A 27,038-nucleotide genomic window follows, 5' to 3' on the forward strand; every position below is an offset into this window, starting at 1 on the left:
ATTGTTTTTAGTAGTAAGGATAGTATGTCTTTATCCTTTTGACTGGCATAGGACAACGTATCTTCAAAGAGTCTGATGTATTTATAGGTCATTTCACCTCAGAAAAACCTGCGGGTATCGCAGGAATTTTAAAGGCTCAGGGAAAAGCAGTAGAGACTGGAGAGAGGCAAACCCTCTACCCGTTCAGCAGCTCTGCTTGGATCCCTCTTTGAAATATCTCAGGTTGTCCTTGGCACTGACTGCTGCTGCAGCGCAATGGCTGGGGCAATGCCCGAGGACCATGACTCCCTGGGTACGCAGGGCCAGGTGATGAGGACTGTGCAGCTGGCTCCTTCGCATGCCCGATAGGTCTTGAGCCGGCCGAAGGAGTAGCTTTTAGGCTGTGGAGATTGATGGTCTGTTCAGAGTTTTACTGCCTGCAGGTCTCATGGGCTTAATCCTCTCCCTTCTAAAAATGCATTGCTAAAATCCCAATCCCTAGAGCTGGCAAGAGCCTTTCAGCAGCACTACTGTTAAATCTGATGAGAACTGAGACATTTTAAAGTCATTATGTGTTTAAGTACTTGCCTAAACAGAGTGAACAGAAACACTCTTTCCTATACATCTAAAGCCAAAACTGCAACCTAAAATATTCAATGGCAATTTTTTTTTTCCTTACAGAATTTAAATTATACAGAATTGGAAGTACAGCCCACGCAAACACTGTAGATTAAATAAAGAACAAGTTAGCTGTCTGTCGTTTGGTTACAAGATCTTAAGAGTTTCACTTGAAAAGGCAAAGGAGCTTGTAAATTTAGCAAGACAAATGGAGAAACAAATACCTAAGACCGGCTTTGTGAAACCAATGGAGCCAATATACTTCAAAAACTGACCAACAGCTATTGCGTTTTCTCTCAAAGTATCCCAACTTGCCTAAAAATCAACAGTTTGCGTTCTATGCAGTGAGAAAACCTGCAAGATCAAAATGCCACAAGTACAAGAATTCAACAAGTTAAGAATGATCCAGTTCTGCGCAGGAGGGATTTACAGGCTATTAACATAACCGTCCCGTCAACTTACTAAGTTCAGTTTTAATTACCGGTGTGATAGCAGTCAATGCCTTCAGACTTCATTGTACTGGGCACTGTACAAACAAAAAACACATGACTGTCCCAATCCTGAAAAAACTACCAGTCAAAGGAACCAAGACAGTGAGAAGATGGGAAGAGAAGCAAACCAGCGGAGAGTGCAGTCTTTTGCCGCAGTTACACAGCACATCCAGTGACCCAGTCAGGAATAACACCAGCACCATTAGCTTTTGTGCAGAAATTTTCATCAGTAGATCTCGCAGCACTTAAAGAGTGTCAGTAGCATTACTCCTTTTTTTGAAGTGGGGAAAATGAAGCACAGAGAAGTATGCTTGGAGTGGCCCTGGGTTACCCAGCAAAACCTGAGAAAATGCCCGAGTCTAATGATTCCTAGCACAGTTCCCTGTCTGCTGGACTATGATGTTTCTAATCCAAAATATAATTGAAACCTTTAATGGAGTATAATAAAAAAAAAATATCTTTTTCTTATGAGGTCAAATCCAGACAGAATATTGGAACAACTATCCAGAACAGACAGTAGATATTCACAGCAATAGGTATTCATGTTGACATCAGATCATAAAAATCACAGAAGTGCTAAACACTTTATACATAATGAAGCCTGTGTCCTCCTCCAGTTCATAATTCTGCGAGAGGCATGGGGAAAACCCAGTGTTGAAGGGAGTGCTGCTTAAAAGTGAAGGGCCCTCCATAACTCATAATAAATATTAAGAATTATCAGAGCTAAGTCCTTCCCCCTGCCTCAGACTGTAGACCTGTGACGCAAATTACTTGTCAGTATCATCAGTTAGAGGAGTTACTTCTGTTAAGATGTGTACATGAAACTATCTGTGTAGTGGCAATCATAATAAAACCAGATTAAAAGGTAGAGATGTCAGTTAAAAAAAAATTGGGGCTGATTTAGCTTATGAAACAATAACCTTCAATATAACCTAATCCAGATACTGCCTTCTTTCCATGTAGCTATAAAGAGGGGAAAAAATATCTATATTTTGATACCTTAAAAAGGATTTCCTGGATTTAAAAATATTTTGTCACAAATGTGAACCCAAAGAAAAATGAGCATCTACCCAGCACAAGTGAAAATACACTTGTCTACTTCTAGGCCAGCCTGTCTGACAGGCTTTCTGCCCCTCTCCCCTACACACAGAGAGAAAGGTTTTAGGTTCTCTAGTTAACTAAAGATGTGGTCTAATTTCAGAACTGGTTAATAGTTCAGCTTTAAAACACCTAATGAACCAGCTGTGATGCCATCCTTTCTGGGGACCCCTCTTGCCCCCCAAATCTCCATTCCTACTGAAGACTGAGGCTCTGCAGCTGTTTGTTTGCTTATTTTTCCTGCAAAACTTCCTTTTGAAAAACAACATGCTGATGGACTCATTTGCTGTAATGAGGAAATACAAACTACTGAGACCTATCGTAACACTTTTAACAGTCTTCCCACTAGTTAAGAAGTTGCCCTGAATACCACTACACTGCATAGTTTGAGTTTATGTTAATACGGTCACTGAGACTGGCTGTAAGTTATTTAAGCACTTCTGATTTATGACTGACGATTCTGAAGAAAATTAAAACAAAAAAGGTTTAGGAAAGAAATGGTATTTACCTAACACTAAAAGTTGCTTTAAATACATATTTTGGGTTTTAGGCAAACAACAGCCTTAAGTGTTGATTCTAGGAGGAGGAAAAATCTTAGGAAAACAACAAGAAACTAACTTTATGTGAAGGTAAAATTATGATGGAATGCTAAAATGCATTGTGGATCGCTGGAAGTACCAGGTTTTTCTCAAAATTGCTCATAAAACAACAGCAAAAATACAATGTACTTGGAGTTTCTTCTCATCTTAGGATTTCAGTGTGCTTTTATAAACGCTAATTAATTAAACTTCAAAAGGCTCCTGTGAGATACAGTAGGTAAGTATTATTATACCTATTAAACACACATAAACCAGAGTTATGATGTTTAATTATATTCAGAGTTGTTTCTTTTTAAATTGATTTTCCTCTATAAAAGAAGATGCTGATTGTCTATTACTTTTAGAACAGGTTTTTGTGAGTTCAGTTTTTAATAGGCAACCTTTCACTGCACCTATGTTTGCACATACATTTACTCATTTAGGGCTTAAAAATACACAGCCAACCAAAAGCTGGTAACATTCTGTACAAATGGTTTGTGAGACAAACAAACCAGAACTAGGAGTAATTACAGGAAGGGGCACACCGATCTCAGCAGAAGTCTCTTCTTCCTGGTTTGTAATTTTGGTAACTTCCCAACGAAATTCAAAGGTAAGCACAAACTGCCCCTAATCTAGGCAGTTCTGACATAGCTAGAATATTTCCCCAGGGAAATATTGTCCTAACCCCTGAAAACTGACTATATGCATGGAAACACAGAAGATGCTCCAAGAAGTGTTTGTGTCTTTTCTATTTTAACTATGGACTCTTCCATTAGTCAAATGAATTATCCACTCTTTCAGCTCTTTCACCATCCTCACATCAGGAGCATCCGTGACAGTTTGCATCTGTTGTGGACATTGCATATTGTATGTTGTTATGTTATATGCGGCCAAGGACACGGCAATCAGGTAGGATTACATGCTGCTGCCCAGGCACTCACTTGGAAGGAACACAGCACAGTCACACACAACCAGTGCTGAACAAAACCCAACAGCATCTCAGCCCAACATGCTCCAAAGTGAAATTGTGCATTGCAGAAAGCAGCGCTTTCTCATCAGTTTTTGATTTAGCACAGTTCAGTTTTGCTGAGTATTCCCTGCTGGCTCCTCAGTCTGCATTTCATCCCAGTTCTGGAAGAACAGAATGTATTTAGTAATTACCTAACTGTAATGACCAATTGCTAAGTTTTTCAAGAGCAGACAGAGTAGTGAATATGTATGAGTTCCAAAACTAAAACATGCAAGGCAATACAATTCTACTAATAATTAGCTTTGCTTTGACATAAACTGTCATCTGATTATATCAGGCGACCTGCATCAGTTAGACACAGGAGGATTTGATTTGTTGCTTTTGGTTGTTCAAGAAGCAAATTCTGTATGGAAAAGATTCTGCTTTGCTTTGCCTCTGAGACTCTGGAGTTCCCATGTAATTATCACTGTGATTGTCATTCCCAGCCAGACTAGTGACAATGGAGACTAAAGTGTCATCTCCAGGCTATGGCAGAAACCATGTATTTGAATCAGCCTCTGCTAGCTCCAGCAAACCTTGATCTGACAAGGCAGAAGGTCTAAAATACTAAGTACTGTAATCCAATGCATTTTTCTTTCCAAGACAAAACACTGCATTTTCAAGCAATGAGATGATTTTTCTTCTTCTGAAGCAATACAATCAGCAGCTTGGAAATTTCCTGCTAGTACCATACGTTAGCTGAACCACTGATTAGGGGGCAGGAGCTTCTGCATCGTCCCTTCCCCATCAATTTCTTTTCAATTTATCACATAGGAAAAAAATCACTTATTTCACATCACTCATTACATATCACTCTTCCAACAGGGGCAACTCGATTCCTGAAATCCAAGACTTTTTGCTATCCTGCCAGGCACAGCACTGCCATTGCTTGCCACAAAGGACCTGGTGTTTCCCTACCTTTCTGTAAGGCCCAGGACACGAGACTGAAAACCATCATGTTTGTAACTTTCAAGTCATGGGCTATTTCTCTTCCAATATATGATTATACCTAAATGGTGGGGAGACAGAGTAATTTAGGCTACGGAAGCACAAAGAACAGGCAAATATGGGATGTGGATGGTGCCACTCATGCAACAAGAAATAACACTGCAAAAAGGCAAAGTTACATCAGAAGCACCACTTTTGGACTAGAGACTGTACCTGCTCGATGTCAATCACCTCTCTACTAGTCACCTGGGATGATTTAGTATTTACCCTCAGGGGCTTAGTTTCGGGGAACAAGCTTTCTGCCAGAGTTAGGCAATGCAAGCAAAAAAAAAAAAAAAAAAAAAGGTATGAGTGGCTTTAAAACAAAATTTAACATTAATTCCCTGAAGGTAGATTCCTCTGATTACCATATAATGAAGTGCCTCTGATAATCTGAATCCACTATCCCATATATATGTAAGTCCTGTCTGTACTTACAGACATGCCTCCATCCATGGGAGACTTCCCTCCCCCCCCCCTTTTCCTTTCTCTTTTTGTCTTCTCCTGTAAAGAACAGGCTGCACAGGCTCCAGACCCAAGAGACAAAAAAACCCCCCAAACAAACAAACAAGAAAGTGCAAAACTAACGTCTATAATATTTCTCTTCTACATATGGGAAAAATTCACAACCCTGGATTATTGGATATTACTTCAATTACTTTCTACATTTGCTCTGTAATGCTTTAGTCAAAGCATCTGATTGAAAAAATCAGACTGAAGAGAGGTTTTCTTTTGCATGGTGATGGCTAGATATATGGATGTAAAGGATATCATCCACCTGATGTTCCTTGGAGGCAAGGTGCTAAAACACCAGGATCTTTTAGAAAGATGTGAAAAATAACACATTTTGCTTCCTACAGCATAATTCAATTACCTTTCTAAATTTGAAGTTGAAATATTTTACAGATTTAGATGTGAACTCATGACAAGGCAGCTCAAGACAAACAGGTTCTTGAAATTTTCATTATTACACAACAGGCCAATGATCACAAGAACAACCAATCAAGCTGCAAATTACGACATCAGATGAAACCCCAAAAGTGGCATTTCTTCCAGAATAAAATATAACCCTTCAATGTTGGATTTTGTTACTACAACGTGAAAATACGTTTCCCTCACTTCCTTTCCCATCACCCTGTATATAAATGTTATGTAGTAGCATAAAAGCCACAGTTATAACGGTTGCGGTAAGAATTCTGCAACCTTATGCTCCTGCCAGCTGTTACTATATCTGCAGCAAGATAAAGAGACATTACAGCCTTTAGAAAGCACCATCAAGTGGCTATTATACTGTAGTTTTACCTTTCAAGTTAGTGATGCAACATGCCAAGAACGTACCCATGGTACACCTAATCTGCACTTTCAGCCCTAAAACTGATTTACGTAAAAACTACAACTCTAAAATCAACGTGGGCTAGACAGAAGCCTTGTTCATGGCTATATCCTGCCCAAAAGCATTCCCTCTGAGCCAGCATAGATTATATACACCAGAGAAGATACAAATGGGATGAATTTGAAAAGAACTCAAAGTCAATTTAATTATTTCTCAAAGAGGGCTTAAGGAAAGTATTAAAGAGTTTCCACCTGTCAGGTGAGCTGCTATGAATGCACTTGTGGTCAGCAACCACGGCTTAACAAGAGTATTTAACAAAAGACCAACTTCCTAAAGCATAATATGGCTATTGCTTTCAGTTACGTATACCTCTACTCTTACAACTCAAGATTTTAGGTGCTCTCGTAGCTGCATACCCTATTACACCATGTGTATTTACTTCACAGCGTCTGGAAGGGAAGCTACAATCATACCAGTTTTCTGTTAAAAACAAACAAGCCAACAAACCCAAACAGTTTTCTCTCTCTGTTAAAAATTCGAAAACTCAGGAGAGAGTAAGAGGGGAAGCCAACTTGTTCTCTACTTGAAACTCCACACTTTGGGCCCGTAAACCCACTTCCACTGATGCCTGCAGATCTACAATGCCATCTTTAGAAACCCCAACTAGAAAGCAGGTTTTCAAGTAAAGGAGCAAAAGTCCTCCTCTGAAACCTTTGCAGCCAAAGCCCGTTAAAATGCTGAAGCAGACTCTCAATTGCCATCCGAGTTTGACAATTTAGCAAGCAATCGAAGGCTGTATTTTACAGCAGCCCAATACTGCACTAGCAGAAAGAGCCTAGAGATGTTAAAAAAAGATGTGGCAGGTTAGATGTTTTCAACAGAGATAAACACATCACCACGGTACAGGCGGTACATTGTACGAGGGAATGCTTTCTGAAGAAGGGTGTATAGTTCTAGTCCTCTGTCCAAGAAAGGACAATTTAAACTGAAATGATGAGTCCCTAATCTGGGCAGAGGACAAAACAGCTTGGAAGAGAAGCCCAACAGGAAGAATATAACTCCTCCCTCTGGAAGAAAAAGAGCTACAGACTCTAAGGATCAAAAGAGCACAAAAGGAGCCACTGCTGTCATTCCAAGGATTTATCTTAGTAGGACACTGACACAGGAGCCTCAGGCAATGGTCCATAATGGGTATTTAGGAATGAACTTTAAAGACACGGCAATACGAAGCGGTATTTCGCTCAGCATACCCTTCCTCAAAGGACCTCTAGCTTAGGGATTTCTTGAGGTGAAGACTGTATCACTGCGTTTACTGGATCATTCTTCCTTAATTTGTCAAGTTTTTTCCTGAATCCATTTATATCTGTGGTCCACACAGTATCCTGTGGCAATGAGTTCCACAGCTCTGCCTCGCACGATGGAGTCTGGCCAGGCATTGCACGGCACACTTGCTTGAGGGAGCAAAGATTTGAATCAAATGAGTCATATCCCTAAAATTCCCTCTAGTAATCCCCAACCCAAGATAATTTCAGTTCTTGGGCAATGAGTTATCTCAAAGGTTACCTGAGTATACACAGGTGCTTTCACACTGACAACTAATGGTTAAAGGGGTTGTTAAAGTGGAGACCAAATATTACGCTTGAGTTTTTAGGAAACTGAATTTAACTCAATTTTCACACCTACACAACCTCTTTACATTCAGGGATGGGCACATACAAAATGACCAACAGTTGACCATATGTTCTAAGAGAAAGGCAGTATTTCTAAATATAATTTTATTAGATTCACTTTGGAATTTTATTAGATTCATCTAATCAATTAGATTAGATTCAACTGTGTATGATAATATTAAATACATCTTAAAAAAATACTAAATATCAAACAATAAATTCCTTTGTCTTAATTTACCTCTATCAGGATAAAAAACAAACCCAAATCCCAGGATACTAAGATTCCTACCTTTTCATTAGCTTCGCTTACAATCTCAGACCAGACAAATGCACTGTGACTCAGTTTCCTCAATGAAGAGATTGGGAATGAAGCAGTTTCTCACAACAAAAACGTCTTCTAGATAAGGTAATGCACTTACTTTTGGTAAAGCGCCTATATAGATTGCTGATGGCAGGTGCCATGTAAGTGCAATGAATTATTTCTTTATGTTTCTCCACTTCCTCCTCTGAGAAGGAGGGAATTGTCATTCTTCCTTTTATTAGCAAATGCAGCTGGGAGCTAAATACACTGGTGACTCCAACTGACTGATTTGGTAGTGTTTATGCAAGTAAGCAGCAAGAAACACTAAATCAGAGCATAAACAAATCTTAGGCTAAATGTGCAGATGAAAACCTAACACATACTAAAAACTGTATGTTCCTGAAATTAGTATTCAGCTGGTAGAGATCTCAATTTTATTTTCTGGTTTAATTTTCAAATAATTTCAGTACTAAAGCATAACTGCAGACTGCACAGGGAAAAAATACTGAAATGGTTATTTTCCCTAAATTTAGAAACCATCTGTTTTGAAATTCTGTTTGGCTAAGCAAATTACAGGACTCGCAGACCAGCTAAGTAGTTAAACACATACAGAATACCTTTTCTTCAGTGCAGGAGAAAAATGTCTTTAGCTGAGCTGTTTTGCATGGCACCTCCAATTTATCCCTTCTCAATTCTCTCTGGCATCTGTGTTGCTAGCGCGAGGGTAACAATCACATCAGGGTGCTCCACAAAGGTTAATGCAGACAATAGCCTAGCAGCATTTGATGTGTAAGCAGACAGGACTACCATTTCCCTTGCATCTAAAAGGTCAACAAAACAGAACCTAGTTCACTTCTTTTATACAAGCCCAAGGGCAGGCACATGACAGAAAAGCCTGCAAGTTCATTGTCAGTTCTACAATGCCATAGGAAAAATAACAGACAGATTTCAGCACTGCAGGTGAAGTGAACAGAGCAGGGAGCAGAGGCTGCTAATGATCTGAGGCTTTTCTTTGGTAATATCCTGCTTATTTTTTCCTCAGTGAATAGAACAATTTACATAGAATGAAGACTTAGCCTATAATTTAATTACCACAGGTTACTTTTTGCATTGTATGATACACAAAAAGATATTAAACTCAAGCTGCTGCAATAAAAATCCCTTTAAATTAATCTAACTACCAAATGTTGTTACTGTGATTAATAATTAGCAAATGGCAGGTGACAAATTGAATAGAATGATAGCATCATTCAGATTATACAAACCTCTTATCCCACCCTGCTTTTTTAGGGACATCCTTGTTTATTTCCTTGTTCCCATCAACTTCCAATCATCCAAACATACTTGTCCTGTCCCAAATGGCTCTTACAATGGGTGTGTGTGACATTCACTCCTGTGGCTGTCAAATACTGCATTGTAAATATCTCATAGACATTAGTGATCTACAGGGTATAAGAAATTCACAAAGGTTGACTTTAACTTGAGGAGACAAGACATTGGAAAGTTGAGAAGAAAGGCAGGAGCTGTGAGATGCAATAGAAGAATGAAGACAAATAGCATCTTCTCTTCTTTTGAGCAGTGGATTGGTGGGCCTTCCTCACCCAAAGCCATCATTCAACAGCACTCAGCTTCCCCATCTGCACCTTCAAGCTCTCTCCCATTAACCCACCTTCCCAGCTGCACTTGTATTCAGGCCCTGAACGTCAGCTGGAAGAAGTTTGGTGCTCAGCCCGTTGATATCAATGGCAAAGTTCACCAGTTACTCAGGTAACAGCTCTGTAGTTATCCCAGCCTACAATATTGGCCCTGTATACTCTTCAAAATATTACAGTTTGAATTCATATTCAATACATCATCATTTTGCCTACAGGCTCCATCCTTGCTGAGGAAGAAAGTGTTTACAACGGTATATAATGATAAACATATAAAGCCATCATCAATCATTCATCAGTTACAATTACCATTTGCATCCATTTATCTAATCACAGTCTGCAGTAACTGCTGTACTTAAGCAGTTCAAAACCACTTTAAAGATGGAAATGTTGAGGATAACTACTACATAATTATCTTCGCATTTTGTAGCACTCTGCTAACTCATATTTCTGTCCCTTTTCAGGTTTAATGTATATTAAATAAAGAGGAATTATTATTTGCATACACCCCCACTCACCTACACACTCACAGGTACTGACTGTGACAGTGCAGGTGAGAAATGGCAGAGTAGTCTCATAAACTCTATTTAACATGCAACTTCAGCTGTCTCAGACACTCAGCCTCCCAGTCTATCTCTGCTGCTACTTTAAATACATTGAATTTCACATGTAACTATAAAAAAACCCCCAAAGACCCCCCTCTGTTTTCCCTCCTCCTCCTCTGCAAGATCACCTGCCAGAAAATTATTTCGTATCATCTGCCTTGGATGTCAGAATTCATTCTCAGCCCTCCCTTCCCATTTCTATTTTTCAACCCCACTAATTTGAAGATGCCAAACAGTGGGTCCTGAGCTAGTAACAGCTTAAAGCTCAGATAACTTCCAACGTTCAGAAGCTAGACAAATGAGGACAGACAACAGTTTGTTCTGCAGTGACTACAGTAACTTAATTTGCTATATTACATAAATAATGGATTCCTGAGAGTGGAAGGAGTGATATTTGTGTGTTCTTTCACCTTTTCTGTCTTTTTTAAAAATAATATAATATCCAGCTTTCTGCACCAAAATTAACGTTTGTCTGAAGAGCACTCTAAAGATTTGGGGGATTAAATCCAACTCTCCCTGCAATGCCAATACTGTCATTCCAACCAGTGAACCATGCAAACACACAACTGCTACTTAACAGTTTTCTCCACAGCGTGTACTTAGGTAACAACACAGGAGGACACCCTCTCCTTCTCCCCCACATTTAAACTGACTCTTAACAGAGAGGACAGCTGACAGGGTGCTTTACTATACCTAATGTTCACAACGTGATCCCAGATGGACTTTTTCCTCTCTGGTCCCTTCCCTCCTTTTTCCCCCTCTGTGTGCCTGTCAGGCTGCTGTAGCAGGTCATGCATTTGCTAGGAAAGTCGGCTGCAGTTGCAGCATTTCTAGAAATAGTTGTGTTAAAAACAAACAAACCCCAACAATTTGGGCTTCTAAGAGAAAGTTGATAACGGGTGTTGTTGATGAAGCCTGGCCCACAGACATTGCAGATTACAGCTGAAGTGGGTGAGCAAACAAACTACCTCCCGTTTGGGTATCCTGGGTGACAGAATTAACTTCCCAAGCAGCAGCAGCTGAGAGAGCAGGAACTGCACCCCAGCACTCCAGCAAGAGCTCAGCCAGGCCCTAGGGCTCTTGAACTCTCATCCTCATCCTCCACTTCTGCAGGCATCTGCTAAAAACTTCTAATACCTCTCTAGCCATGAATGTCAACTGTGCTGTGACAAAAAAGAAACAAACCAACAAGAAAAAAACAACCCCAAACCCCCATATAATGTATGAAGTGCAGGCTGCACAACCTATTCTGTAGATGGCACTGTATGTTAAACAATGATTTTCTTCTCTTTCCGCAGTACAATTTCTGAAGATAATAATCCAGATGCAGCCTCTAACACATACAGAATATGCATTTATTTAAAATCAGGAATCATTCCACTTTTAACTGTAACTCCAGAAGTCATCTCCCAATTGCAATTAATTATGTTTATCCCTGTAGTACGTGACTACCAGGCAGGAGAGGGTGCACTGTACAGACCCAGCGTAGTAGACAGTCCCTGCCCCAAAGAGTTAACAAGACAAACAGTAGGAGAAGAGAGACAGTACACTAATGAGAGCTAATGATGTGTTCCAGCCGTACTGCTGGATCCCCAGCCTGGTGTGCTACCCACTGAGTCAGCAAGTGGTGCTGTGCCATGATGATGATGAAGTGTTTTGGGTTTTTTTGGTTTGGTTTTTTTTTTTTTTTTTTTAAAGACTGCCTTCATTATTACTAACTTCTGAAGGATTTGTTGAAAATGGCATCAGAGGAGATAGACCACAAAAATGGCAGAGAAATTCAGGAAACACAGGTGCAAAACCAAGACTGACAAACCTCTAGGGAATCATTACCCCAGGAAGTTAGAGAATGGCATAAACTGGAAAAAGTGAATTTCACAACAGTGAGTAAAATTCTTCTGAGGTGATTTCAGCTGGGACACTAAAGTAATTGTGGAGGCATTAAAAGGAATACAAGCTAATCTAAAGATTCACTGACAACAATGTTTGCTTGAGATATTTGGGATGTAAAATTAATTACCAGCAGGAGAGCTCCCAAAAATCCAAGACAAGTCTTAAATGGTCCATGTCTGTTCCAGAACTATACTAACATAAACACACAGCGTAACAAAAGGCAGCAGCAAAGAGAAAGTGGCACGCACAAGCTCTGAAGAACCAACCAACCTTCCTACTGTACATTGCAAATGAGCAATATAAATCTCTACATAAGCTCACAACAGAAAACTGACTTTCAGAGTATTGCCAGTATTTGCTGATTTGCATTTGCCAAAAACCAGTTTGCAGGCTTTTGGAATGTTAAAAGATAAACACAGCAACCCTTCATATTTTAAAATAAAATAGGAACAATACTTACTTATTCTAGTACAACTAAGATTTATGTTGATGTTAGTATTTCATACATTCCAGCCCATAACATGGTGTGGAAAATTTTCCCTGTTCCCTAGTGAGTGTCTTGCATTGGCTGCATACACGGTTTTAATGTGGATTGAAAATCTTGCTTTACGTATGGCAGACAAACCCACAAAAGTGTGGCAAATTTTTAGCACTGTAAAAAAAAATATTCAAATCCACTGTGGTTGATTCACTCTATCCAGAGTGTTTTGTTCTCTTAAAACTATGCAGTCATGTACCATATTCTAATGCTTTTGGCTATTTTAATGAAAACTTTATGAATGTTTAAAAATTCTGCTAGGTATCCAGAACCCTTTTTTCCAGAATCCTCATATGAAAAATTTACTTGATGCATGGACCTGACAGCTGTATTGGTAGGAAACCACATCTGTTGAACTACAGGTAAAGAAGCCAGATGCGAGAAATATTTGAAGGTCATTTGTCTTACCATGTCTTCATACTTTGCCCAGATATTCAACAGTAAAATCAGGAGGAATTCATGTAAGTTACTACAGCCAACCAGCAATACATAAAAAATGTGCAGAGCTAGAAAAGGGAGCTTTATGGCATTGGTGAGTGAGAAGAGATATTTGAATAGGAACCAGCACTGACAGCTAACCCCGGAGACTGAGATTAAAGTCGCTACCACCTTATTTTACATACAGAAAAGCCATTTCAGGCATTTTTGAAGGTTATATCTCCTGCCGCAGAGTTTGACTTGTAGTAAGTACTTCTGCACGTGTTTAACTTTACCCACTGAATAATCCCTTTATATTCCACAGAACTAGTCACACGTATGAAAATGCATGGATGCCTAAATCTTCTGATGAATCTGGGGCTTAAGTTACCCTAGTTCAGTGAAGGAAGGGACAGAGGCACCTCCAGATTAACATAATAATATTAAAGTCAATGTGCAATTCTCCCATTAATTCCACAAGCTCGGTATTAAGCTCTAATGTTTTCATAAAACATGAGTTCTTCAACATACATTGGATATACAGACCATAGAATGGCAAGATGCATTTACAAGGGTTTTACAATGATTACTTGGGGATAAATTTGGAAGAGGTACTTTATTTGTGTGTACCAAAGCTATTCATAAATTGTGCAGGTCAGCTGAAGCTCATCTTGTTAAAACCTCTTAAATCATATAATGCATTATTTCCATGCTGGACACACTTGACCCAGCTTACCTGAGTTTTAGATAACATTTTTAAAATTAAAGCTATTGTGTCTATTACAGAACAAAAGAATGAAATAGCTAGGAAGAAGGCAAGAATAATTAATTACTCTTTGAGTGGGACAGAGGGTTGCTAAATTTATTGGGATGAAAACTAAAATTTGACATGTGAAACAAATGGAAAACTGACCGTGCTTCAGCTTCAACTGACTAGACCCAGCAGACTATCTACAATATCTAATCACATAATTATTATTAAATGATGATTGGAAATATAACACCTGTTAAAAACCAGAATGTTAACGTTTAAGCTATCATCATCCAATTTCAAAATACATGAAGGAAATACCATGAAGAATACCAATTCATTCACACCACAGCTTTTAATTCTACATTGAGATTTTAAATGCATAATCCAGATTCATGATATCAAAGGTCTCTATAATTGTATTTTGCCTTTTTTTTTACTGTATCAGTGCTTTATAAAATGGAAAAAACCCCTGATATTTCTCTTTATAACTTGCTTTTTTCCCCAGTTTGTTTTTATAAGTAAAACAAACCCTATCTTTCTCACCCTATCTTCTCTCCAACTCCTCTGCTTTAAATCAAGAAGCAAGCTCCTGATGAGTGTTCACGCAGCTAATTAGAAAATTGTCTTATAAACAGCATCATTAAGTGGCATGCCAATCAGCGGTGATACAGTGGTATTGCTGGTGCCTGTGTAAATTACAGAGTTATGCCCTATGCTTGGGAAACCTAAACGTACAAGTCTGAGATTTCTTATTGGCCATTAGATTATAAATGCTGTGTTCTAATGCTTAACAGCGTGAGAATATATTTATCACATACTGTATCCGCAGAATACAGAAAGGAAAAAAAAATTCTAACTGGAGCAGACTTTCTGAAGAAGCTGTTATGAAGGAACCCTCAACACTGAAAGCTTATAAAAAAGGAACCTTTTTTCAGGTTTTTCAGGAGTGATGCCATAGGAAAGAAAGCTATACAGAGTGTGAGATCTCTTGACATCCATTCCACCCCCATTTATTTGGATTTACTATTTCTTTTATGATGTGTATCACCACCCACTTAAAATATACTAAAAATATTTGGACTTGTTTGAAAGGTTGCATTGGTTTTATCAATATTTTCTTATTAAATACAAGGAAAAGCTTCAAAATGTAGATAACACAGGAAACTCAGCTACCACATACTGACCTAGACTTATATTGATACCATGTGACATGCTATATACAGTTACCTGTTAATAGTGCATGGATCCACATTCGCTTGGATGTAATACACGTGGAGGATGACTCTTAAGAAATGTTAAGGCTGCAAAGTCATGGACTTGAGAGCTATGGGATGCCAGAATTAAAGTTTACCTGTGAAATTTTAATTCAGGTTCTTTAGCTTTCATCCTTTAATTATACAGTCACATTAACCAAGCAGGCCAGACTCTTTCAGTAAATAGTATTCTCTTAACTGACACACTTTTAGCCCTGATTCATCATAGGGCTTTATGCCTTATTTACTGCATAGATTTAAACTGCATTGAATGCATGCATATTAAATTCCTCACAGGCTTCTGTATGTTGCTCATTACAACAGAATTGATAATGCCATTGTACCTGTTAAACTGTTCCAGAGCAAAGGCACAGACACATTAATGTCAAAAGTGGGTATCTTAAAGATGATACCACAGCTTTCATTTTGGAGTATCCTGTGCTTTACAGGACCAAGGCAGAGCTCTCAGGAATGTCAGCGTGCTGAGAGCTCAGCTTGAGTTCTAAGAGAAATGAACAGCTAACTTGCAAGTAGCTGAAGTACTTGCACAGAGTAAAAACTCCAGACAATCAACTGCCTGAACCACAAGAAAATCCCACGTTTCAGTAGTACGTCACCTTATTTCTCCCAGGTATCTCAGTTTCTGCAGTGGGAGAGGCTGAGGTTGTACACATCTACACCTTCAACTACGGCTCCAGATTCATTCCCAGAGAATACACCTGGGTCACTGAATGATGCTGGTGTCCTGAATCTATAAGCATGATTACATCCAAAAACACTACTTAATTTTATTTCTCTGTTTCTGGTTTTCCCTAATTTCAGAGTCTTGAATTGGTAGCCATAAGAGTGCGAGTAAAGAGTTTTCCTTCTTGTTTTCAAATCAAATGTCTAACGCCATCTTTTGCTGTTGGATCAATACCCAGGCAGATCCTGTGGACAGGCCTGTATCACTTGAGCTGACCGGTTTACTGGCAGGAGAAGTAGGTTATTATGCCTGGACAGCAGTGGAAAATGAGGAGATTTCTAACAGCAGAGAAATAACAAGACTGAGAAATTTTGGTCTCAATTCAGTGCTTCAAAAGGGAAGATGTCAACTGTCTACTTAAAGCACCTCTGTTCTCATTTTCTCAATCTCTGTATTCGTATCTTCCCACATTTTGATGTTATCTGCCCTTTCTTCTCTCCAAAACATGTTTCTAATCCCAAATGCAATCTCCTCACATCCCTGTTTTGCCACTCTCTCTCTTTTTTCTTCCTCTTCCTGCTGTTGCCCTGAGTCCCCTGTGTGTATTTACTGCCCAAAAGAAGCCACAGCTGCTTCTACGGCAAGACATGTATTCATCTATCAAAATTTGTATTTTCCAACTCACCTGAAAACAACAGATTTTCTTAGTGGTTTGTAATTGGTATGTACGTATAAATTAATAGTTCCAGAGCACACTCACTACAGTCAGTTGTTAACGGCTTATTAATTACACATCAGGATGCCATAAACAACTTACAGCAAAAACATAACTTTTTAGAAGCATACAACGAAAGTCAGTGATGACATCCACCAGACTTTTGTCCTCTCCAGAACTTCATATAACAGCAAGGTAAAATCCACCCCTTCTTTTCCACAAACATCCAGAGGCAAAAACTGGGAGAGAGCAGGGCCCCCTCAGATACAACGTGCAAAATGTTTACAAAGGGAGCAGTGAATGAGGAATTGAGAGACTGTAGAGGGAATAGCCAGAACTGTTTGCCATTAAGGTACAGGAATAGATCACTGCAGAGGAAATAATTTCCCTCAGTGCCCTGTTTTTGGGGAGAAGAGATCAATCACATACACCAGTATGTCCTAAAAAATAAACAGAACTAAAAGGTCTGTAAGCAAATTGGAAAGGAGGAGTCAATTCTTAGTGGTAACACCTACCTACTTGAACAACTCCCCAAAAATCTAAATAGCACACTTGTTCATTAACTGAGTCACCACAGAAAAACACATCTCATTTTTTAACTCTGGGAGACTCTACCCAGACGTGATTGATTTGTCCTCCTACTGGTCCTTGCCCTTGTGTAGTTCTGCAGAGATGTTGGGAACTGGCAATAACTCACCACATGCCTCAGAGAGCTTCCTTGTTTTTTGAAATCTCTCGGCAGTGTGACATTTACATTTATTATGGCTGATTCTGGGCATTTAAATATGAAAACAATTAAAGTATACTTGCAAGGGATATGACAAACGAGCATTTGTACTCTGGCCAATTTTTCACTGACTTTCATTCAAGTACACCATTATGTTTCAGCTTTGCCTCTGCCATTGTCTAAATGAGATGATTTCCCAGTATCCATATGGGCAGGTTGACTGATAAGAATGCCTTTAGGGTTAAATGTCTTTAGTATAAACTCAAAGGTCTCTTTCTTCGACAAATTCTGCCCCCGCAGCCACCGATGAAAATTCAGTGCTGAAATCCACAGAATTACTTTGGACCCCCACCAATCTAAGTCGTAGCTCTCTGGCTCTCTGCAGATCTCTCTCTTGCCCAGAAAGGTGCTTCGTCTTTACAACTCATATCCTTCAGTAGCAGCAGGTTGCTTTTGATTTTCCTGTGACTTTAGTATTCTCACCAATCTACTGCCACCAGAGAGATGAGGATTATCTGCACCAAAGCTGGGCTGAAGCAGAGCACCTATTTCCTCATACCTCCAGGTCACATTTCCATTAGCAGAAGGAGGGACTGAAGTAACAGAGGGGATGCGAGGGAAAGAGCAGCATTTTGCTCTCACCTCTGTATTAATAATGAAATTAGTTTCCATAGTTGCAATGATGTGCCACGGCAACGTAGCTAGACATAAATGTCTCCAGTTTACTTCAGGATGGTATTACTTAGGTTATGGAGAGCCATCCGCTCTGTGCACAGCTGTGCTGGAGAAGTCTCTCTGAGGTTTTTTTATTCTACCCCTTCCTGGCAATTACTGCCTATTACTGCTCTATGGAAGGATCATATATACGCTCCCTATGTCCTGTTAAAGACGACCATCCAGCTGGGCTAACCTTAGCGCTGGAAGTGGTTTGAGCTTGTTCAGAACTAAGGTACTCACATGAACCTTTCCATAAGTGGAGTCCTACAGCAGTAATGTTGCCCCAACAGTGTGATCTGGAAAAGTGTATCTGTTTATCACCTTAAAGCAGCCTTTCCAAACTGAATGCCAGGACCCTGCTACCCTGCTAAAGAAGAGCTGGAACCAAATCTCTCTCCCAAAGTAGTTCCAAACGTTCATTGAAGTATGTGGAAATGGACTGAACGTGTGACCTTAAATCCCCATTTCAAGCCCCTTCACAAAGGTTGACTGAGTTTTCAAGCTGCTGTTCAGGAAAAAATGCAAATACAGCTTTAGGGGCCCAGCACAACTGAGCTCTGTGTTCATCAGTCCTTTAATGTATGCCAAATGGTCTTTTTGGTTCAAAATCATTTCATGCAATGCTAAGCAATGCCCTCATTGTTGCTTTTGCTGACTTGCAGTAAACCAGTGGGAGGCCAGGCTGCCCCCATCAGAACATCTGCTTTATTGGAAAAGTATTTCAGCAGGCCTCACCTTGTAATAAATGATGTGACCCCAGAAGGCAGACAGCAGCACTCCTGCAGGCAAATAACTCATAAAAGATCAAAAACGCCTGAAGCTTCGGGAGCAGCAGCATCATTTCTGTCACCCCGCCCTACCCAGGGTCTTAGAGCTGTAATAAGGGAAAAATACATCACTGAAGCTCTGAAGATAGATCCCAGTTGATGAACTGGGAGTCTTCTACCAGCGAAGAACATGAGAAGGGAGGGAAGGAGAGGAAAGCAGAGGAGAGTGGTATCCAGCTGTGAAGCTTTTTACTCTGCCACTGAAAACAGAGCTACTCCTGGGAGCGCTGCTTAGTTTGCCTCAGACAGAATGCACTGGGGCAGCAAAATGTGCCATGTAAACTATTTCAGTTATGAAACAGGTAACAGAGTGCTTATACAAACAGCTTCGCTAGCACACAGATACCTGGCCATCTTAATTTACAGCCTTTTCCAGAACAGTCCCTCACCCTCTGACTTTTTTTAAAGAAGTTACTAATTTTCTTTTGTCTTTTCGACTCTGCATTTCTCCTAAGACATAAAACCCCACTGCTTTCATAATCTTTTTGTTCCATTCACAATGCAATGTCAACAAAATCCCAATGAATTAAAACAGTGAAAAGAACAGTGTAAACATTTCAATTTTACTAACAATGTAAACAGCATCAAAAAGATTTTGGATCCTGTTTATCTACCTGTGAAGTTAGTAGTCAGTGGATGCTCTGTTGGTACAGTTAAGAGAAAGGTCTTGCTCTCGTTGTTATTGCTATTGCCTTTTGAAGTGAAATGACAGTGGCACTCTTTTGAATGGTAGCATTTTACAGCAATTTAACTTCCTGCCTAAAGAAGCAAATTTGCATGAAAATTAGCTGGAAAGCACAATCACATACGTACACAGTTTATATACATGCTGACATTTTCAGTACAGGCATGACATACAGCGTATCAAAGGCCATAGGGATGAAGAGTAAATTGGTTGGCAAGATTATTTTCTACAGTAATTTCCTAGAAGAGGAACCATTTCCTAGAAAAGCCTACCATTACCCTCCAACCTCTTCTGTGATGAACAGTGCAGCTGATTTCTACTTTCATTCTTATTCACCTTCCATGAAAGCATCACTGAGGACCTAATGAAGAATGCTGGGTAATTCTGGCGTTATTGGATTTTTTGTTATTTATTTATTAGACATGGGAGCTGTTATCAGCAAGCAGCCAGGTGAGTCAAATCAGATAAAGCATTATCTGATTCCTGTGCTGTAAATCAGATTTTAATAGAGAAAAGATCTGTATCCCTTTGGGAGTGGAAAGAATATGTTTATAATGTGTTCTGAATGTGTGCTGCACAATAGCAAGTATGGATAAAAAATATTTTCTCTAATCAATTTTCCACTTTCTTCTCCAAGTTCTTTCACCCACAAGATGAGAACTAAAATAAATGAAAGTTCTGTTTATGCCAAGTGCTAGCTAATAACTAAAGATAAGCATGCATAAAAGCATGCATATGTGTTGCATCTTCACACAGACACACAAAAAATACTGAATTCTGCAATATTATAAATATAATCGAGGCATCATTGTCTCTCTGCTGGCAGAATGGTTTACAGATTTCAGGTTTATCTAATTCAGCCATTGAAATGAGACCTTTGGTAGCCTACTCCCAACCCCAATACAGCTTCTGTCTTAGGTATTTATCCTTGCCTTTTTCTATTCAGAGGCTATGAAGTCTCTTGACAGGACCTGTAGATTATACACAGATAACATTTGACTACCCCTTGAAAGTTTTGCAAATTTTAAGCAGCAGAGTAATCTAGATATGCTCAGACAGACATCAGATAGATAACATTAAAAACCTTAATGCAAAGCCAGCTCTTTCTTGCAATGCAGTGTTATTTGAATTTTGAGTTGCTGGAAATTATTGTTTGCAAAAATGAGGGCTCCCCTCTCACCTAACACATCATTTTTGACTGTTCAGAGAGAACTAAAATTCTGGAATTAGTTTAGAGTCCAGACACCTAAAACAAATATTTTGAGGACTCAAAAATTACTTTTTAAAAACAAACTTGTTAGGTCATATTCAATTAATTCCATAACAAACTGGAGAAAAAGGCCTTTCATGTCATGTTTGGCTTAAAAATGCCATTTCTTTCATGATTTACACATGAAAATGAATTTGTAACCAAACCATTTTATTCATTGAGGTTTATGAAGGTGTGTGCTCAGAGTGCCATTAACAAATGAACAGGGAAAGCTCTGCCACTGCCAGCCATCAGCAGCAATGCTGACATCCATGTCACACTTCAGTATCTTCTCATTCCCTTTTCTTCCCAGGTGAGCCTTTGCTTCTCCATCACAATTTACAGGAGGACTAACATTTTTAAAAGTAACTGCAAAACTACAGGCAGCACAGAAGTCATGAACACAATGAACACTAAGATCAAACTTAGGTTATCTGAATGTAAGGCTTATTTATTACGGAAAAAATCCAACCAAGTCACAACTAACCACATGCTGTATTTGAGATATTGGTTTCCCTTTTGGGGGATGCAACTACACTTTAATTTGTTGTATCAGTATCTGAACAACAACCTGATTCAAAATCTGTATTTGGATGAGTAAAGGTTAGCTTTAGTCACTTGGGCACAAGAGCAGTTTCAGGTTGTAATGACCTCGGTGTCTCAGACAGATTAAACATCCTCAAGGAAGACCACATCATTTTTGTTTTTATATATCTGTGATGATAATGCAGAGAAATAAATGAAGGAACTATGACCTGTGAGAAACATGAATACCGAGACTGAAAGCGTAGCTTGTAATGGGGTGCAGTGTACACATCACTAAGTAAAACACTGTAAAGGTCTCAGGTTTCCTCGTGGAAACAGACAGCAACAAGGACTGGGAGAAGCAGAGATGGTGGTGTCATGTTAACATGAAACAAGTAGGAAACAGTCACTTAAATACTTTTTTGTCTCCCAGGAAAAGAAAAAAAAAAGACTGAAGTAAGTGTAATGAAAATTCCCGTAGGTCCGTATCTAGCTATGCCTCTAAGTAACCTGAAGAAGTTTATTACAGCACAACTAGAATGATAAACATGAAAGAAACTGATATCTCAACCCAATCCTAGATACAAACTTACTACTTGTTACTATTGCACTTCCCACTGCGTTCCCCTCCAGCCGGCACAGCTAGACTAGTAACTCCTTTCTCCTTAGCTTCAGCAGATCAGGCAATCATAATTTAGTAGTAACAAAGCCATGCCATTTGTGGGAACAGACAGACCACCTTTAAAATTACCATCTTTCTAATAAGCACCTTGTAAATCTGATGAAATTTATGTCATTAAACTAAAAAAAAATTCTGATGTATCTGAAAAAGAACTTTTTTAAACTAATAATCAAAACCACAAGACAGGACTGCAACCTTACAGCATCTACCACGTTTTGATCCACACAGTAGCCTTTTGCAAAGTGACACAGGCTTCAGAGACGCTCCCTTCATTAACGTGAGGCTGGTTTGAGCTTCTTTCACCTCACTCTGGAGGGCAGAACATTTATGGAGAAATGAGTAGTCCCTCAGTGCAACAGGCCACAGAATTCATTGCACAACAGGAGATTGTTGTGCAATCTCACAAGATGAAGATTCAGTACCTTACTTGTCAACTGTACTTATCAGTACAAATGAAAATATTTGACTCTTTCAAATTAAGAGAACGTCCCTTATACAACACATTCAGCTCTTACAATCCAGTTTAAAAGGATGAAAACATCACTAGCCAGCCAGCTCTTCACCTGGCAAGTCTCTCACGTCTTGAAATTAATGCCATATTTATATCTTTTAGCATTAGTGAGCTACTAATGCCTACCACCTCCTTAACTGCACATGCTCAAACCCTCAGTGGAACAAGACACTCCCTACATTAGCACATGTGCTGCTGGCTATGTGGGTCAACCCCAGATTAATTATTAGCTAATGAGGACACTGCACTGCCCTTTTCTACATGGGATGGCTCTAAAGTCTGGACATGTAAATCAGACTGCAAGACCAGAGCCTCTCAATTATTGCTTTGCTTCCCTTAAGTTTTAATGAAACTTTACCTAAAATATCCCATTATTTTCCTGACTAAATACATCATGAATGACTCAGTGTGGGACAAGGGGGCAGAAGGATGAAGATTGTTTCAATTATTTTTGGTCAAGAAACCTCCTTTCTCTACAGATAAATGTCCCTGTTTTAGATCAAATGCACCTTTTCCCACTTCAAAATAAGAAAAAGATCTATTCGTTCAGAGTTGACAAACAGACAATATACGCGAAGCAGTTCAGGGGAAGTGAGGTAGCTTTAATAATCTGTATCACATTATTATTTGTCTGTTGTAACTTTATGGCTTATAACCAGGAGTTTAGGCACTCGCAGCTTCCCCTCCCTGGAGGGCAATGTATCAAGATGGTAATGTATCATGACCTCAACAAATGTTCTATTTAAACAGCACAATGACTCCCAAATGGAAAACACGCTTCTGCCTGCGATATCTCACGTTTAAATATATTTCTCTTTTTTTTTTCTTTTTTAAACTTCATTTCTAGAAAAAAATGGCCTGGCAGGGATTCAACGCCATGTTCCACCTTGAAACACGTAAGGCCCTTCAGCACCGGTGAGGCTGGTGTAAACGTGCTGTTAGGATAATGTCAAACCCACCCTCCTGGAGGCGTCTGACTTACTGAGGTTCCACTTGAGGCCAGTCGTGGTCACACTCTCGCAGGAGTTCCCGATGGGGATGAGGCCACACCAGGCGCCTTCCAGTCCCGTGTCCACACACAGCTTGTGCTTGCCCTGCAAGACAGAAGGGCCTCTGGAGTCAGTGCTCGCCAGGGACCCAAACGGCATTTGCCAACAGACCTTGCAAATAAAACGGAAAGTACTTAGATGGAGACAGGTCCAGAATGTCCCCCAAAGGCTCAGGAATATTTGGCTGCAGGAATTCAGGTTGTTGATGTTTACTGAGGGAGAAGAGACGTGTGCTTAGGTTCCAGACCTCAGGGCTTTCAAAAAGTTTGTTTCTGGGCTTTTCTAAGCAGAAATCCGGCTTTGCTCATTCTTCCCTGGCAGTTTTTGAAGAGGCACTTCTGTCAAAGCTAGGCTCTTTATTCCTGTGAAACGAAGGCGTCCTGACCCATTCATTAATTTTTTTTCCTCATCTAAACAGCTGTGTTTCACTTCCCAAACAATGCTAGTCAAAGCACCGCTGAAGCTCCTTCATTATTTTGACAACATCTGTAAAATTTCATGTACTTCTCCAGGCATGTACTCTTCCCAGAAGGAAGAATACATGCAGAAACTAGAAAACTAGAGAAATTAACCTAAATATTTAGAGTAACATGCTTACACTAAGTAAGAACAACAAAGTGAAATTAAAACACATTTTTTGTACATCTAAGATAAACTAATCTTGTAACTATCAAGTTCATGGGATGCAGGAGAAGCAGCAGCTATTAATGATGATGGATTTGTTACCAAGCTCCTAATTAGTACTTACAGACCCTGTGTGAACATCTTGCCAGGTATCAGCATATGAACAGTTGCAAGGAAGAGTAGATAGTGGAAATCTTTTACAGAATGAAAAAAAAAAAAGCTGAATGTTAGAGTTCTGGCAAATTTGTGTTCTAAGAAACTAAGAAAGTGTTTATGAAAACTATCTACAAGAAAACAGCAAATGCAAATCAGTGACAAGATCAGTAGAGAAATAATCCTCTGGTCTCTTCTACACAGGTAATGTATTCTTTCCAACAAACATGGGCTTTATCTGGAGAAGGTTAGGATTCTTTGAAATAGAGGTTTCTTTGGGGTTTTATTTTATTCTCTTGTGGATGCACAGGCAAGTTAAACTCTTGACCATGTCTTTTACACACAAATTCTTCATCACTAGAAATAAAATCAGTTATGCCTATTTATCAATCTACCAAAATAAAAGGACCCTCTGAAACCCAATGAGTATTCAGCAAGTACTTTGTTAAGCAAGAAACCAAGGTTTTATACCAAAAGAAAAAAGAACAGTTGAACCATAAAACTCAGATAAATGTCCCAAGCAGCAAAAATACCTTCTCACAAATTTCCTTTTGGGAAATATATTTAAGCTTTTTTCTTATGTCCTGTCCTCCCATATGCTCATTCCAAATACCCTTGCAAATATAAAGTCACTAGTTAGAAGGTGAAGACTGGAGGCGAAGTATCTTATTGCTGAGATGTTGATGTCTGAGGCGTTCGACAGCTTCTCCTGTTAATGCCAAATACATTATGAAGAAACAACTTCAATACATGTCATGCTCTTAGTTAACAAATGAACCTTGGAAAAGCTGTCAATTGGGGAGTATCAGATTGCATAGCTTAAGCCTGTTTGATTGTTTGCAGAGCAACAAGAAAACCAATCCAATATCATTTATCTTCTCAGGGTGTCCAGCTTCATGTGGTGATGAGCCATGTATTTCTATAGTGGTTGTGAACGCTTGCCTGCCAAATTCAGAGGTGTAACAAATTCAGGCTTGATAACCTTTTAGCTATGCAATATGCCATGCTACTTCTCTCTCGCAGTACAGAGGGAGGAGGAAAGGGAGAGGAGAGGTACAAGTACAAGCTCTCTCCTTATGTTATCACAGATATTGTCTATAATGAAGTTTATGATGAACGAGAGAATGAAGGGGTGGGACTGTTCCCAATGAATGTACATATCGCTGCTCAGAGCTACTCAAGGAGAGTAATTTATCAATTAGTTAAGGAATATGAAAAAGAGAGATAAAAGTAACTGGCCTGACAGAGAACCTGATTAAGTCCTGTATTCTCAAAAACTGTGTCTACTTACTATTAGGTTTGCAGTTCCTATTTTATGACATTCTGGCCCAGCTTACAGATAGGGATTCAATTCAATAAGGCATTTATGCAGAAATCTGTCTTTCTGTTCTCATGAAATAAATCTTTAAAACAAAAGATGTCATTACCAGAGGCTTGTCAATATCTAGGATTTTATCAAGAGTTTTTCACTGTCTGATACTTCCCTAAAAATCTCAGTTCACACATCCCAGTGATTATGTGAGAATCTTGACTTTCTTCCCTAAAAGGACAGTTGTTAAGAGAAATTTCAAACTAGGAGCCCAAAGGGCTAAACCCAAGACAGCAAGTAAACAGGAATTGAAATACTAAAATGCAAATTATTTTTCAAAAAACCTCTCAACTGTTAAGCCAAACCCATGGCTTAGAGATTGGTTCACTGATATTACACAAGACAGTTTTTAAGACTTTTCTTTAAATAGATCAGTAAGGAATCTTAATATTATTGGGGACAGTGGGGACAGAAAAGGGAAATGGTCACTGGGGGGAGGAACAAAAAAAAAACCCCAAACGACCTGCTCGTTTTTGCCAAAAAAGATTGATCAGCCAATGCATTTGTACAGTAAGGCTCTAAAGTCAAAGCACTGTGAGTCTGCCACAGGGGAAATTAGGTGCCCAAGCTTATATTCAAGTTTTTGAGTACAGATCTTTCAACCAAGCAAGATGGAACTGCTATTTGCAGGAGGAAGGGAGGATCTGAGCTTGTAATTTGCAAATACAAGTAATAATTTGTTCTATTTAAATCTCTGTGATTAAAGGAACAATTATATACTGGTACTTAAAATATGAAACTGGTTTCAGTTTCTGTAGAACTCAAAGTTCCAAAATCAGGATTAAAAAGAGAAGCAAAGTCTGACTAAATAATTCCCTCCTTCTTAAGTTTTTTTTGCCTATGTAGGGGGTAACTGAAATATTTTCACGTTTAACTTAAGAATCAAATATTACCATGTTTGAATGATACTGGTGATAAAATAATGGCAAAGAATACAGCTGCATTGATTTTTATCTTATTAAGTCAGTTTTGAAAAACATTGATCAATCTTCAGCATTGATTTTTTTTTTCTTCATTTTTGTCTCTGATGCTGGGAAATAAGATCAATTTCTAAGTTCAGCAATAAGAAGAAAATGTCAGAAGATATTTTTAAGAATGCTTCATTCATATAGGTTAAACTTTTCCTTTTGATTCTGATGTTTTGTGTTATAAGAAAGCATTTATGCAGTAGTGGTCAAATATACCCCCACTCCAACACTGTTGTTGCCAAGGAAAGACCTAAAGACATAGTTGTTCTGTGTCACATCTCCTAACTCAAATGAATAGAAATCTGATTGCCAGGAACTCATATACCTAACCCTATCCAAGGTTGTAAGGTGCTAAAATCTTTAGTGAAAAATTTGC

General features: G+C 39.1%; 1 protein-coding gene across 1 annotated transcript in view; it reads right to left on the reverse strand.

The window, feature by feature from the left end:
• Positions 1–27,038, reverse strand: part of TPK1 (thiamin pyrophosphokinase 1) — a 220,759-nt gene that overhangs the window by 41,376 nt on the left and 152,345 nt on the right. Inside the window, exon 7 of the mRNA XM_019470914.1 lies at positions 23,482–23,593. Coding sequence (XP_019326459.1) covers positions 23,482–23,593 — 112 coding nt within the window. The remainder of the gene's footprint in view (positions 1–23,481; positions 23,594–27,038) is intronic.

The sequence above is a fragment of the Aptenodytes forsteri genome, unplaced genomic scaffold (genome assembly GCF_000699145.1).
Source record: "Aptenodytes forsteri isolate BGI_AS27 unplaced genomic scaffold, ASM69914v1 Scaffold282, whole genome shotgun sequence".
Lineage (NCBI taxonomy): Eukaryota > Metazoa > Chordata > Aves > Sphenisciformes > Spheniscidae > Aptenodytes > Aptenodytes forsteri.